This window comes from Lagopus leucura, unplaced genomic scaffold (genome assembly GCF_019238085.1).
Source record: "Lagopus leucura isolate 7727_CA_CO unplaced genomic scaffold, USGS_WTPT01 Super-Scaffold_100009, whole genome shotgun sequence".
Classification (NCBI taxonomy): domain Eukaryota; kingdom Metazoa; phylum Chordata; class Aves; order Galliformes; family Phasianidae; genus Lagopus; species Lagopus leucura.
Window position 1 is genome coordinate 7,629,106 of NW_024962266.1, and position 16,898 is coordinate 7,646,003.

The following is a 16,898-nucleotide window of genomic DNA, read 5'->3' on the forward strand; positions in this document are numbered from 1 at the left end:
AGAGAACTCTCTTTACCTTATCTAGTCTTAGACAACAGAAGGGTACTTTTTCATGCAGAAGATGACAAAATGTGGGAGAACTTCCAATGTAAGGAGAGTAAGGAGGATAGCCTTTGGCATACCTAGTAGAATAGAAAAAAAAAAAAACATTTTTTAGTATAGACAATGAAATACATTTCATTATACAGCTGTTTTATGGGATGCTTATACCTATGCCTATTTAAACAAGTATTTGTGGACTAAGAGTCAAGTATATTAAATGAACAAAGGTATGTAATTTAAATCTTTGACCCATTCTATAAAATGTATTGACAGCTGTCAAATTTTCGTGAACTGAAGGAATTCTGTTTGGCTTTTTTTTTTTTTTTTTTTTTTTTTTTTTTTTTGTACAAACATCTTTGGAAATGGGCTGATATATTGTACAGGCTTGGTGTTCTAAACACATTGGAATATAAGGAAAGTTGGAAAACTAGAAAACATGGTGGGACAGCTCCTCTTCCTTCCCCACTTATCATTCAGAATCTCAAGAACAAGTAAGGTCGTTACCTTCTTTTACCAAAAATGAAATTTCTAATTGGCCTTCATTTTTAATAAAAGACTACATGATAGTGAGGAAGACTGTCACTTGCAATGGGAGGTGCACATACGTGATCAGAATATCCACAGCCATCGGGGAAGATTGAGAAAATAGGCGGCCTTTTATATTCTGTTGTTTCAGTTGACAGAGTGAAGATGACTTATTCTATTATTTTTTTCATTGGATTTTTATGATCTTCCCTGGGGCTTCTCATACTTAGTGAAGTTGGAGATGTGAAACTGCTAGGTAAGCCATTGGCTTAATTGAGTATTTCAGTTTTAATATTCTTTTCAGTAATCCCAATAAACATAATTGCCTATCTCATTTTAAGGCAGTTACCAGATTTGCTTTTTTGTGAGCAGTGCAGCATTACTTTCACTAATGTGCTAACAAACATTTTAAATTAGATGTAATAATGTGATCTCATATCACATTTTGGATTGTTCTTATGTTTTGGAGTCATGTACCTACTGTTAGTGTTCAACGTGCCTGTTAAATTACCTGATTGTCAGGGAAGGACAGAGGTATTTATTTGTTCACAGCTTACTTTAGTCCTAGTAATTATGAACTGTAGGAAAAATGGTCATGAATGTCACTTGATGTGTATGCTATAAACTGCTATACACAGATCTGTATTACAGCGTGTAGAAAATCTCCTGTAAATAGAGGATGTGGTCTGTTTTTCTTCTTTCAAAATAGGCATCACAGTATTCTGCTACCAGATAAAAGCATTTCTTAAAAAGAAATACTTCCTTTGTGTGTCTTACTTGCTACAACTTCTTGGATTGATCTGCATGTCAAAACTGCTCATGCTTGTTTCAAATAATGTTACTTAGTTTATATTAAATATACATACTCTAAGCCTGCAGAGACTTCATCATCAGATGGAGTGGTTTCATCTTCTGACTGGTCACTTAGAAGGTCGCATGCCTGAAGTGAGGATGAGTCTGCAACCTCCAGAACAGGTGCTATACTGGGCCGTCTGCCCTCTTTACCTCCCTCAGAAGGAAGAGCTAGTGTAGGTCCGCTGGACGTTCGGCATCCTGTGTCTTGTAAATCGATAGCTACGGTTCCTGAAGTAGTGTTGAAATTGGTTTTACAATGTGATTGTTAAAACATTTAAATCAGATTCCCATATTTAGTAGGGATTTTCAGACCTCATGGACAAAGACTGAAAGGAATGCCACATTCATTAGCTGTGTTTGTCATATTGAAGTATAACAAATATTTACTCTTCAGGAGAGGAAGCCTTCTCCTGTACATCTGCACTATCCCTAACCATGAATATATATACGCCAAGTATAATTCACTCATATTAATATGCATCACCAGTAGATTTCATATTTCATTCATGCACATCATTTAGTAATAATTATAAGTTTGACCCTACATGTAACAAACTCACTAGATATTTTGACATTTCTAAAACCCACATTAGAAATTGGCACCTGAGTTCTCGATACTTTTTAATTTACTTTTTAATTTTTAGTTTTCTGTTTCTTTTTTCATGATATTATTTCCTGAAATTAGAGAGAAAATGTAATGGTTGGAGATTCTTTGTTGTAATAAAACCAACTAGTAACTTGGCATGGAAGAGATGTTAAATCTTGATGGTAATTACCATTATGTAGAATTGAAGTAATTTATAATAAATTAATTGATGCTATTTCATGTGTTTGCAAACCATAAACTCCATTGTGTTTTTTTTTTTAAAAAAAAGCCTCCATGACGTATTTATTCATATACACACACACACATATATATATACAGTTAAGGGAAAAATACCCTTTTTAGGAAAAGAAAACAGGAAATGTTTAATATACTTTCTGCACTCTATTTTAATTTCTTAATTACAGGAATACATTTTTAAAAGCTTGAAATGCACTGTTAATTGAACATGTTGTGAGACATGTTTTTCTGTTAACTTACCCATGCTGGCTATTATACTGTGTACAGGCAACCTAGATGCTCCATGATAAGATAATTTTGATTCATGTCTTTTTCTGTGTTTTTCTTGCTTCTTGAAAGCAGAATTCTCTTCTTTGGTGATATTTATATAAAAGCATATATCTGTAGAACTCATGATATACCGAGGACCTGGATTCAGCAAAATGTTTTTGTTATCTTCCTTTCTAACACCAATCAGACAGACTCCAAACCTTAATTAGAAAAGGAGAGGCATGGTTCATTTTTTATAGTTCTGTATATACTAGAATTTCCACTGTCAAAAATGAGCCTTCTGTATATTTTATACTGTACAAATAGAATCTTTCCAGAATTTTTGTTGTCAAATGTTTGAAAAAATGTTATCTCCTAAGTGGATCATCAAGCAGTTTTTTTTAAATGATGAATCCATAGGTATCTGATTCCAATGTGTTTCTTTATCTCTGGAGATTCTACTAGAGATGTCTCAGTTAATTTTTCTATCAGATGATTAATCCCTTCTGAGAAATTATTAACAGAGAAATGGATACTTTCTATGAAAAATGTATTCATCATGTTAAATTGTTCCATGTCCTGGAAACTACTTTAAGAATATTCAGCCATTCACTTCTAAAAATCTATTTAATTAGTCAGAGAAAATAAGGAAATAAAACTGAAATAATCTTTGGTCTCTTATTAATTATGAAAATAAGATCAACGTTCAAAGTTTGATGAGTCTGTAAGTTCCATTCACACATCAGTACTGAATAAAAGATGCATGATCTGGAACATAAAGAAGATGTATTAATGTTCTTAAAATTGAATCTAAGTGGGGAAAAAAGTATTCTGAACAATCACCGGGGTATAGCAGGAATCAGCTTAAAATTGAACGCTTTGCGTAAAACTGAACATGCTGGATTTCCAGCTGGCTCCTGAATCAAACCACTGAAAACAAAAAAAAAAAAGTGAAAAGGATTTGTGTTCTGATATAATCTGTGTCTAAGGTATGATTCATTCTGGTTATCAAGCTTATCCTATATATCCTTTATATTCTATTCTCTCAGATTGAGCTGCCTATAAAGAACCAATATTAGCCTTTACATGACCAACTGTAACTTACAGAAGTTACAATTGAATGAAATATATTTCCTAATGTACAATTGAGTATATTGGTGGCCAGATGTTTCAATCCAGAAACAGAGTAATGCCTGATATTGCACTTTTGAATGCAGAGCTACATTTGAGGCAAAATTTCAAAGTCAATCTTTTATAGGAAAATAAACATACTTTTTATGTGCATGGAAAGAAGCATATGTGAAGCTTTTCCCCTCATACTCAGCAAAAAAAGTACTTTCTTCCAGGTTAATGTGAAACACTTCATTACCAGAGCATCTGCCATACATTTTCTGCCACTGTTCTGATGATTGCTGACTCTCTCTGAAACATGTACAGATAAAGAGAATAATTTAAAATTTAATGTACCATTCTTAGTAATCAGTGCATTATCACTAAGCAGTAGAAGTTATAAACATCTATTGGAAATGTCCCATGGGCTAATCTGAAAGAAGTATCTGAGATCAAAGCTTGGTAGCACTGTAAATAAGAAGATTATTTTTATGAAATAGAGAGCATTTTCTGCTAAGTAATAGTCGGATTATGTACTTCAATGCCAGGAGAAACATGGTGGAATTAGGTTAAATTCACACCACAAGAAGTAGATTCACTGTAATTGAAAGATGACAGGTGAAACCAACAGCATGCTCATTCTATTCATAAAGACAGTCTCTTCAGATTCTTCGCAGATTGTCTGGTTCCTGTTTGAAGTGGTGAAGAATAATTGAAAATAACTTATGTAGGCAGGACTCATTTGATTTATGTCACTTTATATGTAAGAAAGATTTTTCTCTGCATTTGCTCATGTTTGTTGCCTTCAGTATTTACGCAGAAGGTGTTTTTAGTTACTGTGCTTTGTATACTATCCTCTTTTCTAGTGCAAGAAAAGAAATTATTAATCATTTTAAGGGTCCTTTACTAAGTGCAGCTAACATTCCTTATCCAAATGCATTGTTAATGGAAATGTTCCAAACCTTGCTAACAGAAAAACTTGCAGACTATGGGCCTCTGTGAACCCCTTACTGACCAAGTTTCCATCTATGTGGGCTTTGCTAGGTACAGTGGAATTATATGTATCTTTATCAGAACAAACAAGTGACAAATATGCTCTGCATTTTGCCTTTTGGAGCTAAGATCTCTAGATACTGTGACTTGTTAGTATTCATTTCTACTTTTTCAGTATCATGACATAATTTGTTTTTCTTGAGATTTTATTTTTCCTCACCCTCAGCACAGAAACATTTTGTTCCAAGGTTAATGAATATAAAGTAAACATTTTTATTGCAACGGTATTAAAAAACAGTGCATTATATATAGAATAGCAGAATTCGAAAACTAATTACAGAAGAAAATTGTTCCATATTGAATTTTAGCACCCCTATCCCGCCCCAAACTGAAATGCTTACCTGTTCAGAGTCTGTCTGGTTCCAGTTAGTTGTCGAAAAGCTTCCCATGGTGCCGTTCTGTAACGATCACATGAAGTTCAGGTCAAAAATGCTACTTTCTTCCAGAACTTTGTATTGTATTATAAACTGTGTTAGAGTTCTATTAATAGATTGGAAGTGTTTAAAGGTAAATGTTAAGATTAATAGTAATCAATAATAAAATTGTAAATAAAAATAAAGATAGAAATGTTGTGCCTCATAATCTGAGTTCTACAAACACCTTCTGTGAAAATAAGATGAATTGCAACTAGCCTGGCCACTGTGAATATTACTAAAGCTAGATGGCATAAGCAGCAGCAAACTTCTTAATCTTAATATAAAGTTGGTCTGGTCAAAATTGCTTGGGAAATGCACATTTTCCCTAACCTACTCACAGATTTATACTGGTAAATATGCTTTAATTTATTTAATTTATGCATGTTTCTTCTTTACTGTTTATTGTTTTATCATTCTAATTAGGATAGTACAGAGTAATTATTTTTCTGTGTTCTGCTGCTATTTATTGCTTTCAATTTGCAGTAATTTCCGTGTACTTAGTTCTTTTCTGATAATTATGAAGCTTATGTTATTAAGTGTCACACTACTTAGTAAGTATAGGAAGAAGATCCCAGTGTGTAACTGTACATAAATTAGCTGATACTTGATTTATAGGAGTACAAACAGCTGCATTAATACTTTTGAGTTAATATTTGAGTCTGGTAGGATTTTTCAGTGTTTAAGCTTTCTGTAGTTCTCTGATAAGCATCGATTATGATGGCTTTCAGAAGCATCATTCTTCCAAAAAGCTTTGCAAAAGGGACAAGTTAGTATCTGGCAGCTGGGAGCATTGCTGTGGCTGAAAGCTTTCAGGACCTCCCTCAGCAGTGACTACAGCTACAGGTGGTTGTGAATGCCAGCTCCTAGTGGATCTAAAAGATGGGAGAAGCTGTCTGCTTCATGCTTCAAGTGACAGAGAGAGCTGGATCAGAAAGAACTCTAGGAAAGGGACCTTGATAAAGCTTAATCACTATAAGAGCTCACTATGTGTGGGAACATCTGCTCATTTATTTGAGTAGCAGGGAGAAATTTTTTTATTTTGAAGTTCTGAATTATCAATCTAACTACTTTCTGAATGAAGTCTTATCTAAGATATAGATTTGAACAAACACTCCCAACGTTACAGTAAAGTTCCTAAGCTTGTGAATCAACAGAGTTAAATTAGATCTTTGGAAACATATTCCAGTATTTCCAGGTGAAAGTTGTAAGAAATAAAAGGAAAAGAAGAAAACACCGCTCTGGGAATTACGTATTTTGTAGCAAAGATAATGCATTTGAAATACTTGATCTTCTTTAACTTCTAGGATCGTGAAGACAACTCAAATTTGCTTCAGTTACTTCAACAACCTTGATTACATCAATTAATTCCTAGTGGGAAAAAAAATAAGTACTTCTGCATTCTGCTGTAGTTACTTGAACCAGAGCTGGGAATCTATATTAAATTATCAATATGCCTGAATTAGAAATGCTGATGTTCTCAGGCACAGTAGAAAACGTTGCATAATGTCAGTTTTTGTGCTTATTGAAAACTCTCTGATATCTGCTAGGTATGCTGTTTTTCCTTCATACAAAAATAATATGGAATAATCTTAAATGGCTCTGTATTCTGTTCATGCATGTCATGAAATGAGAAGTGGGCAGAAAGAGATTGTATGTCACCATGGTTTTCAGGAGGCATGGAAACATATATTTTATTGCATACTGATTGACTTCAAATGCAACTTCAAACAGGGGCACTAAAGCCTTGATATTTGTTGTTGCTGGTAACAAAAATTCTAGCTATATTTCACTGTTCCCTATCTTTGGCACAGGAAAATACTGCAAGTGCCATACAGAAGGTTAAATAACTCTGCTTATGAATATCAAGATATTACTGGACATCTAGTTATTTGAAAAAACATTCATTTCTACTGCTGTCAAATGTACAGTCTGTATGCATGTACTCCACTTTTACAGATATACTCAGATTTACTTGTTAATGCTTCTCTCGGCCCATGGCATTTTCTTAAGAATACCTTCGTGTTCCATGTCAATAGCATACTAGGAATAATAGATTTGGTAGAATTCTTCTAATAAATTTAGAGAAGTTCTAAGGGTGATTATGCAGTCTGTAGAGACACCATAATTCACTATGCCTTTCCGTACACATATGTGGTGGTTATGTTAAAAACCTTGTATGTGTATTTACTTGCTTCTTGGTGTCCTTGCTCCAAATCGCACATAATAGTTTGTATGTTAGCAAAAAAAAAAAAGGCAGTGAACACTTTCTATTGTGGAACTGATAACACTATGCAACAAATTCAATATTTGGAGCATGAGAAGGAAATCTTTTTTGAAATTATCATACCTTAATTAAAATATCTTGATATCTTTAAAGAGCTGAAAATACCAATTTGCTTTTAAAACTGAAGCAGTTGCCCAGCGATCGAGTTAAGCCACGTTATACAGAATCTCAGCTGTAACTTCTGCAAGGAGTGCTTTTGCTTGTTAATGGTAATATATACTTACTGTCCCCTGGAGGTATGAACCAGCAGTGTGATCAATGTAGAGGTAGCTGGACATATGCAGTTTAGAGCTAACATAGCATATTTGAATTCTTCTTCACACACAACGTGATCTGTGGAGAAAAAAAAAAAAAATAGAAATCATTTTATGAAAATACTTTACATTTTTTTCATTAATTCATTCATTACATTTTCATTAAACAAAATTATAAATTCCTATATTTGCATAAGAAAATAGTGAAGTTAATGGAGAAATTGCCTCCAGATCTTCAGCATTCACTTTCACTTGGAGAGTATCTATGTACAATTTACCCCATCTATGTTGCCTTTCAGGTTGCATGACTGAAGTTAATTTTTCATCCAGATCCTACTTCAGGTGCAGCTGCAGGACAGAGATGTAATGGCCCTGTAAATCTAAGTTCCACTATCTTGCTTCACTGGTAGTTACAAATAGGCCTAGTAACATAATTCAGTTTACAAATTTGCACCTTTGGCAGTTAATACGATCTGGTATAAACATATCAAGCACAGCACAGAGATGTAAGTTCTGTACCATGCAATTTCTGTTTTCAGAAAATAGTACACACAGAGTACTGCAATGTAGGAGTATCTCCTCAATTAGATATGTAATGCTGGTTTACAGACTGGTTGTTTGGCAGTAGCTCTGGGATATTTGCACTTCAGTAGCTTTTATTTTGTTGATTTGACTAATATTTGCCCCTGAAAACAGCTAATGGCTGCTGCCTCTGAAAGGGGAAATTCATTCTTGATCTTTCTAAAGATCGAGGCCTATTTAAATGTCATAGGGAAAGACTGAGTTTTGTGAAGGCACTGTCAAATATAAAACAAATTGAGGTTTTTCTTCCCCTAAATAAATTTCAATTATAGCAATTGTTTGCTGCAAAAAGGATCTCAGACAGAAATGTGCTTTTTTAGTTGACCATGTGCCACTAATACATAATAATTTGAAATTTAACCTGAAGATTTTGAGAGGATAAGGCATAGTCTACAACTTGGATGGAATATCTATATTCCATTACCTTTACAAAGGTAGCAAAGATCTATGAAAATGAATATTAACTTCCCCATATTGAAGGAACAGGAAATTCATTTTTGAATTTGTGTAGGATTTTGTCAAGAAGTTCCTTTCGTTTCTTCTTTAGAAAAATGTTGTAATATAGCTAGTAATTTTGAAAACAGACCAAAGAAAAATATACAGAGAAATTATTTCATCATCTTCTATTTCATATCTTGTACTTGAACAGAAATGTACATGCTGACCTGATTATATACAAATGAAAAGGAGTAAACAATGGATGGCACAATGTGTGTGAAAAGTATATATCTCACTTAAATCTTTCATATACTCTATCTTTTCTAATGTGTGGCTATACCTTCTGGATGGTTTTTATGAATAATATTGCACAAACAGAGGATTGCACCTAGTAAAGAGATGTCTGCTCTAGCCACCTTAATCTCACACATGTAAGGAATTTGCAATGTGTTGTCAAGATCTTTACATAGGTCACCATGTCCATGGAACTCATAGGACAAATTTCACTTCTCTTGTAGACTTTGACCTTGTGTGAGCCACTCATGTATTTGTGTATCTGAAAAATGTATGAAAATAATTCCTACTTCAGAAGTGTTTTGAAGCTTTTGAAATTCTTAGAGGTAATATGAGAGCGTGGACAAAAGCTTCTTAGCACTCTTAATTACCGTGATTAGGAATATTGTTCTTATTCACTGATAAAAACATAATCTCCAGACTATATAATGAAGCAATCCTTGATTCCTATTCGGCATTTTAGGAAGAAAAGGGAATGCTATGTAGAATACTTATTTATGAATAGTAAATCAGCTTTAAGCTCAGTAAGTCCCAACGCAGGAACTTGATTTAATTCTGAATTTAACTTCTAAGGTTCATCTGCCTTTTTTATCTGACTTGCATGCATGCCTCAGAAATAAAAATCCAAAGTGTTATGGCATAAGATTGCATATTGTGACTCTTCACTGTATTAGGAACAAGTTTTGTTCTTGGTTGGACCAATACAAGGTAATTGGACCTAATCTTGTCTTATTCCAGAAATGTGTATACTGCTATTGTTAGAATGTTCCCGAACTTAAGAGATGCTTATTCATGTTTTCAATTCACAGAAAAATGCAGCTTGTACTAACTTATTCTATCTTCATAATAAGTCTTGACGTGCAAGACAGAAATAGCACATTTTCCAAATTGTAACTCCCAGTAATGCTGCTGCTTTCTGTATAACTATTGATTTGTGCTGGCTTTTTTTTTTTTTTTTTTTTTTAATGGTGCTTACCATGTAAATTGTTTGATTCTCTCTCTTTCCCCTCCTAAGTTACATTTTCACATTAATAAGATGAATCTTTCATACTATTTTTGTTCTTTTCCTTCTTTTCTGTTTTAATTTGAAACTTAAGCAGTGGTACTATGGGTTTCTCCCCTTTGGCTGCAGCTAAGTTCTTGTATTATATGAAGATTAGGTCAAGATGAACTTTTTTCTCTAATTATTTGAGAGATCATAGCTTGTCTATAATGTCATTGTGCTTTACATTTATGTTCAATACTCTTATTGTTGACATGTGGTGGGGGTTATGTATAATATTTAATGCTTTCTCTTCTAAACTGAGTAGGGAGGAAGCTGGGTGATGGTCCAGTAGTCTGGGAAACTGATCAAGTCCTCGGACTTTGGTTACTAATATCATCAAATCAGTCATTCCATATGGCAGAGGAATAAATTGCAGTTCATCTTGAATTGAATATTAAGGATGTCAAACCAATTTACCAAATAGAAGGATTGCATTTATACTACAGAAATATGCCTCTTAAATTTTTTCAAAGTTGTAGTTTTCTGTGAAAATACTTTTTGGTAGAAAACATGTTAAGTCTGTCACAAATAGAGGTAATAATGCCATGAAGTGAGTTAAGACTTCTGTAATGATATTGAAGATTAAGTATATGCAAAATATTGATTTATGTCTATAGCATCAGCCACGTGGTAAGAATGTGTCAGGTCTATCTGACATAACTACTCTGAGAAACCTGGCTTTTCTTAATTTGATAAGCTAACGTGAGTACTAACATACTAGATAGAGAAAAACGTCCATCTATTATCTCCAGACTATTTTTTTTTATCCATGGTTGGATAGATTAATCATCAGATGCATTCAATATCCATTTCCGTGAATCTGGACTATGTTCCTTTCTCATAATCCACTGAAGATGTAAAATCAGACTTCACCAATCTGAGCTAATTCATTACTATATTTTGAGTAAATTAAGAATCACAAAATATGTTCCTATTCCTGGAACTGTGATTATGTAAGTTTTCTGAACATTCAAGGTAGAGATGTTTATTTTCTAGCAAGCATATGAAATTTATTAGTAAAACTCAGAAAATACGTAATTTATTCTGGTCTCTAAATTGAATAAATTTACTGTTCTACTGTAGATAACTTTCACTTTATTTCATGTTTGTGCTAAAATGCAATGCCAGATGCATATATTAAGGGTACACAGCCTTTTGTAGTCCTGTGTTTAAAGGAAAAGCTGAAGGACTAATAAAACCATCGGCAACTGCAAGTGAAGTAAAATGCAATATTACTGAAAGAAAGATGAATTATATGAAGGTATTTGTATATTGGAAAGCACAGAATTATAAAAATGGCTTATGTTGGAAGGGATGTTAAAGATCATCTAGTTCTAACCCCCCTGCTGTGGGCTGGTTGCCACTCACCAGACCAGGCTGCCTTGTGCCCCATCCAACTTGGCCTTGAACACCTCCAGGAATGGGGCACATACTTCCTGGGCAACCTGTTCCAGTGTCTCACTACCCTCTGAGTAAAGAATTACCTTCTAGTCTCTAATTTAAATATCCTCTCATTTAGTTTCAAGCCATTCCCCCTTTCCTAAAACTATCTGCCCATGTAAAAATTCTGCCTCAGTCTTGTTTATAAGCATTCCTAAAGTACTGGAAGGCTGCAGTGAGGTCTCTCCAGAGCTTTCTCTTCTGCAAACTAAACAAGCCCAACTCAACCTCAACCTTTCTTCATAGGATAGGTGCTCCAGTGCTCTGATCATCTTAGTGGCCTCCTCTGGATCTGCTCCAGCAGTTCTGTATCTTTCTTGTATAGGGGGCTCCAGGTCTCAACACAGTACTCGGGTCTCATGAAGGCAAAATAGAGGGAAACAGTTGCCTCCCTTACCCCTCTTTTGATGCAGTGAGAGACATGACTAAGAAGTAATTACAGCATTTAAACTCCAGGCAAAAGAGTGTTATAAATGGTGATAGTGTTTCCTTGCCCATCTAATGACTGTTAGAGTTGCTGACTGTAAAAAATAGAGGAAAATAGAAGATGCAAGGGTCTGTCTCTGACACAGAGTGAAAACATTCCTTTTCTGACAAGCCGTATTATTCAGTGCAAAGTATCTCTATTCCCTCACTGTGATAATAAGTTCTTGTACTCTCATTAAACAGGAGAAAAAAAAAGAAAAAATCTTGCCTACTACACAGAAATTAACAATGACTTGTCGTTTATACTGTTTCTAAAGCTTAAGACAGAACAGCATCCTGCAGACTTTCTTCAGGAGAATTAACTTAAGATCTAAATTTCAGTACTATCTTATGCCGTGTAGGTTTAGTGGCTAAAGTATGATGCTGAGATGCTGTAGTGTTTTAGAAATTTTCAATTTAGTTAAAAATAAAATGTGTCAGGAGAACTTTTCTGAAATCTGTGGGTTTTTTTCTTAAGTTCAGTGACTTTTTTTTGAGAATTGTTGCCTCTAAACTTGTATGCAAAAACACACAATAAAAAATGGAAAAGTAAAGGAAGAAGAAATACTGAGTATTTCACGTTCATAAAAATACACAGTATTGGTTTGGGAAACCTCTAGAAGAAAGGAGTCATTTTTAAAGGAATATCAAATTCAAAAGAAGCCTTTTGCATTAAGGCAGTAATAAAACAGTTCTAAATCATAATAGGAAAAGCACTTAAAAAATTGTTGCATATAGTTACAATAAATTTTATTTGTAAAGACCCTGGACAGAAGTATAGTTTGTAGCCTCCACTGGGCATATATATCAGATCAAAGCAGAATTGAACAAGATTAGTAATCACAGTGAAGTCGTCCTAGGAAAAAGTCTGCAGGCAAACATTATTCTAATGATTGTAAGCATTAGTGGGCAAATATTTGTGATAGGTCAACATCTAATGATGATGTTTATACTGTGCTGGTAACCTGACCAAATTTAAAACTGCATTAAAAATTTCTGGTGTAATCAGTAAGATAAATTAAATCTTGTAGAAATGCTTGTAATTCTCTGCTATAAACTGTTGCATGGTGAAACTGTAAGACATAAATAAATAATGCTATTTGCAACAAGCATGTGTGGAAATGGATGCAGTGATCCATTCAAAATAATTTTGAGAAGTAAGGTGCTCTATAAATATTCAGCCCTACAATTCAGTAATCTGACAATCAATATTAGAGGAGGATAATGTGGTAGAGAATACATAAGGTTTTCTCAAGACCTTCAAGAAGTAAGGAATATAAATGAAGACAGTGAGATAAAAGATTGATTAAGCTCGAAGGAGGGAGATATTAAAATGTTTTGGTTTTGGGTTGTTTCCAATTTGCTCATTTTGCTTTGTTCTTAGGACAAACTTAGTGTGACTTAGGACACACGAGGGGGAAAAAACCCTCTGTTTTGGAAATCTAGTTATATGTAGGTCACTCTGAAAGTAATGCTTCCTGTTTATTTCTGTAGAAATGATAACAGATACAAAGAACACAATAAATCAATTTGATAGAGCAAATTCTCAGCTACAAAACACTTTTTTCAATCATTAACTGTGCATTTCCAACAGTGGTGAACAAGTGCCTGCATGCTACGCCCATGAGAACGCACACTAGATAAGATGACCCACTGTTACTGCTGCCTTTAGTGAAATGCACCACCTGCTGCCTCTCTGTACTCACATCCACTGTTTGGTCTCTGGAAATGTTCAGCAAATGTCAGTGAATGCCAATGGGTGCTTTTTTGGTTGGTTGGTTTGTTGGTATGGAGGAATTCAGTGACACACCTTTGCTACATAAGCACTTTCACTTTGGACACAATTCTGTCAGACTGCCCCTCTGCTGTCATCTATCACATGGCAACAAAATATTACGGAATATTGACAAGAAGGTTCAACCTCTACTGCTTACCACCAACAATCAACCTCTGACATTGTGGCCAACATCACAAAATAGGAAGCATTGATTTCAGAGCATTGTATACACAGTATACACTGCCCCTACAGAGACATTCAGGGATTCAGAATAATGAAACTCTTAAAAATACAACTAGTAGCAATAAATTAACAGTTACTAATAAAGAGAAGTGGCCATGAGTAGAGAGAGTAGAGGGAAGAGATTGTTTGTGCTACGTGGTTCTAAAGGGGAGATGAAAAAGCATCATCATTCCTGTCACAGCATGAGTTTTATTCCCTGCTGTGCTATCTCATAGTTTAAGATTATACTTTCATAACTTTCAGACTGCTATTTATGCTTTTTCCTCTTTTTCCAACCTTGTGGCAAATGCAGTGGCTTTTAAAATTTCAGCCTTTAGCTGTTTCTCTGGATTCGTTCTGTACTGAAATTTACTTCTTCATCATGTTCTTGGGATGATGAAGGAGACTAATATTTGTCCATTTAGTTCTTTTGAATTTTGTATGAATCAGCAGTCCCTTCTTGCTTAGAGTATCCTTCAAGAAAACTGAATTTTCAAAATTACAGTTGAAAAGGAAAGCTTTTCTCCTGCTTCATGGTGCTACTTTTCCAGAGAGAAGTAAAATGAATTGTTATTGTAAAGAGTATTCATATATTTTGCACATAAGTATATGTGTGTGTGTGGATATACGTGTATGTGACAGAGAGACATAGATTTCCACCTACACAGTGCTGAGAAAGTTTCTGAATTTAGAGCTAGTAATCCATTCTTATGAGAGAGGTTTTATCTGGATTTCTTACATCATTTTGCATTTTTTATTTTCCAAGATATGAATTTCACTGGATACAGAACTAAATTACATTTCTCTTTCCAAAATATTTGAAAGAAAAAAAAAAAAAAAACTTTTCATATGAACTAGAGAAAAGCATCCCAGTGTAAAGATTTTTTTTTTCTCGAATGAATTTTGACCTTTTCTAAGTAGGTCTTTTCATATATCCCTTGGTAACAGTATGCTATAAACGTCAGAAATGATTTAAAGACATGGATAAAACTTACCCAGATTTATAATTGAGAAGTAATGATATGTATGTATTGTATGATATATCCAGTAACACTGTGCTATATGAAATGAGTATCCTTCAAATGCTTATTTATAAGAGCCTGATATAGAAATGTTATTTTACTATTGAGAGGATATATTAACCCATAGGACTTGAAAATGTTAAGCTTTTAATGAGCTTCTAACTAGTAAATACACTTAGGGAATCTCCCTTTGATTATGCATTCATGAAACAAGCTGCCAAATACAAACAAGCGATTCAAATGGCTGAAATCTCACACTTACCTGCAAACTTGATGTGGAATTTATTCTCAGGTTTCAGTATTTGGACATACAAAGGGCAGTTCGGGGCAAAGTCTTTAACAGCCCATGCTCTTAAAATGGTTTGATGATCCTAAAATAGAAAGTAAGAAATTATAACAATAAAACACGTGTAATCACGATGATACATTGGAAAAATAATGCTTTACAAGTCTGTATTGCAGGAAATTCATTTCAAAAACCGTACAACACCATCTGGTATGGATATTTATGTACCCCTTCCATATAACATGTAATATTACTTATATATGACACACATGTAAATATGCACACACATTTAGTCAGCTACTGATCATAGGAGTATAAAAGATTTTTCAGCCTGTTGGCTTTTCTACCCGTTACTGTCAAGAGTGAGTTAATGGTAGGAATAATATTCCTACTCCATTAAAGTATACAGTAATATATCCACTAATTCATATAATGAATTTAATGAGGTATGGCTAATTTCAATGTATTAGTGATCAATTTTTATTTATTTCAGATCTAAAAAGGAGTAATTAAGAACTGCACTTAGGAAACAATGTTTGAATTGAAATGTCTTGCCTAGTCATGAAATTGGTGCTATGAATAGATAATATGTAAAGAATGATTCATTATGTTTGCAGCATTTGCCATAAGAAAGGCTTCCAGACTCATGAACTCAAGGGAAAATCTTTGCCTTTTACTTAATTGACATTTTCAAACCATGATGTTTTAATGTCACTTGAGATGGTAGCGCGAGTATTTTTTGCACTAGAAATACTAGAATGAAATCATAACAGGAAGACCTTTTGAGGATGGTGAAATGCATTAGTTCATGAGTTTTAAATTAACTTTTTATGAAAGATGTAGGATTACTGCATTGATTCAGGAAATTTCAGAACTCAGCTGTACCATGCTCTAAACTTTGCTTGTATAAAGTCACGTTTTCTTCTCTTTGTCTGTCATGTATGATTTCTTATGAGGGGGAGTGATTGTGTTGGTTTTGTTTTCGGAGGTCCTTCTTTGCATTTTGATTTTTTTTTTCCTGTCTAGTTTCAAGGGACTGAAATGCCAGCATACCTCAGCAGTAGCAAATGGCTAGGTAATGGGACAGAAGGAGGTCACAGAGATACACTACAGAAGCCAGTTGTTTTGAGGTGGATTTGGAACAGATTTGAATGTCTCTAATATTGCAGATATGTTATCTATTATTTTATACAAAAGGTGCCAAGAAAACATAGTCATCTGCAGTGATAATGGAGCCTCATTGCAGAGTTTGAGGTTACTAAATTCCCCACTGCATTTCTGATAGTAGTCATGCAAAGAACACATTGGTCTGTAAAATGGTGAGAAAGAGTTATTTCCTGTGTACTACATGAATAGAAATGTAGCTTAGGTTTAATAAAATTTAGGTGACTGTTTTTATTCTTAAGGATTATATAAGGAGCTAAAATTAAACTTACTGTGATAAACCAAAGCTGCACCACCAAATACATTTAATTGTATGCTTCAAGCCCTGTTTACTCGTCCTCTGTTCTTCTCATTGTTATTCATATATTCTCTGAAATTTTTTTAGAAATATTTTCTCTATAAAGCATTACTATTTTTTGGAAGGTGAAAGAATTTCTGAAGTTGAGAATTAATAAAGCTTACTACAACTTTTAAAATGCAAATGTCATTAGAAAGAAAAAAATTACTGAACCTAGACCTATAGAAGTAGGT

At 34.0% G+C, this 16,898-nt stretch overlaps 1 protein-coding gene across 3 annotated transcripts in view; it reads right to left on the bottom strand.

The window, feature by feature from the left end:
• The window catches only part of KCNT2 (potassium sodium-activated channel subfamily T member 2), a 117,922-nt gene that overhangs the window by 28,570 nt on the left and 72,454 nt on the right, over positions 1-16,898 (bottom strand). For 2 of the 3 annotated variants that reach the window (XM_042873726.1, XM_042873728.1), the window contains exons 14-20: positions 15,180-15,288; positions 7,603-7,711; positions 5,020-5,076; positions 3,788-3,937; positions 2,507-2,736; positions 1,434-1,650; positions 17-122 (exon numbers count right to left, since the gene is read on the bottom strand). In XM_042873726.1, the coding sequence (XP_042729660.1) occupies positions 17-122; positions 1,434-1,650; positions 2,507-2,736; positions 3,788-3,937; positions 5,020-5,076; positions 7,603-7,711; positions 15,180-15,288 (978 nt within the window). The remainder of the gene's footprint in view (positions 1-16; positions 123-1,433; positions 1,651-2,506; positions 2,737-3,787; positions 3,938-5,019; positions 5,077-7,602; positions 7,712-15,179; positions 15,289-16,898) is intronic. The other variant, XM_042873727.1, reaches the window with a different exon arrangement.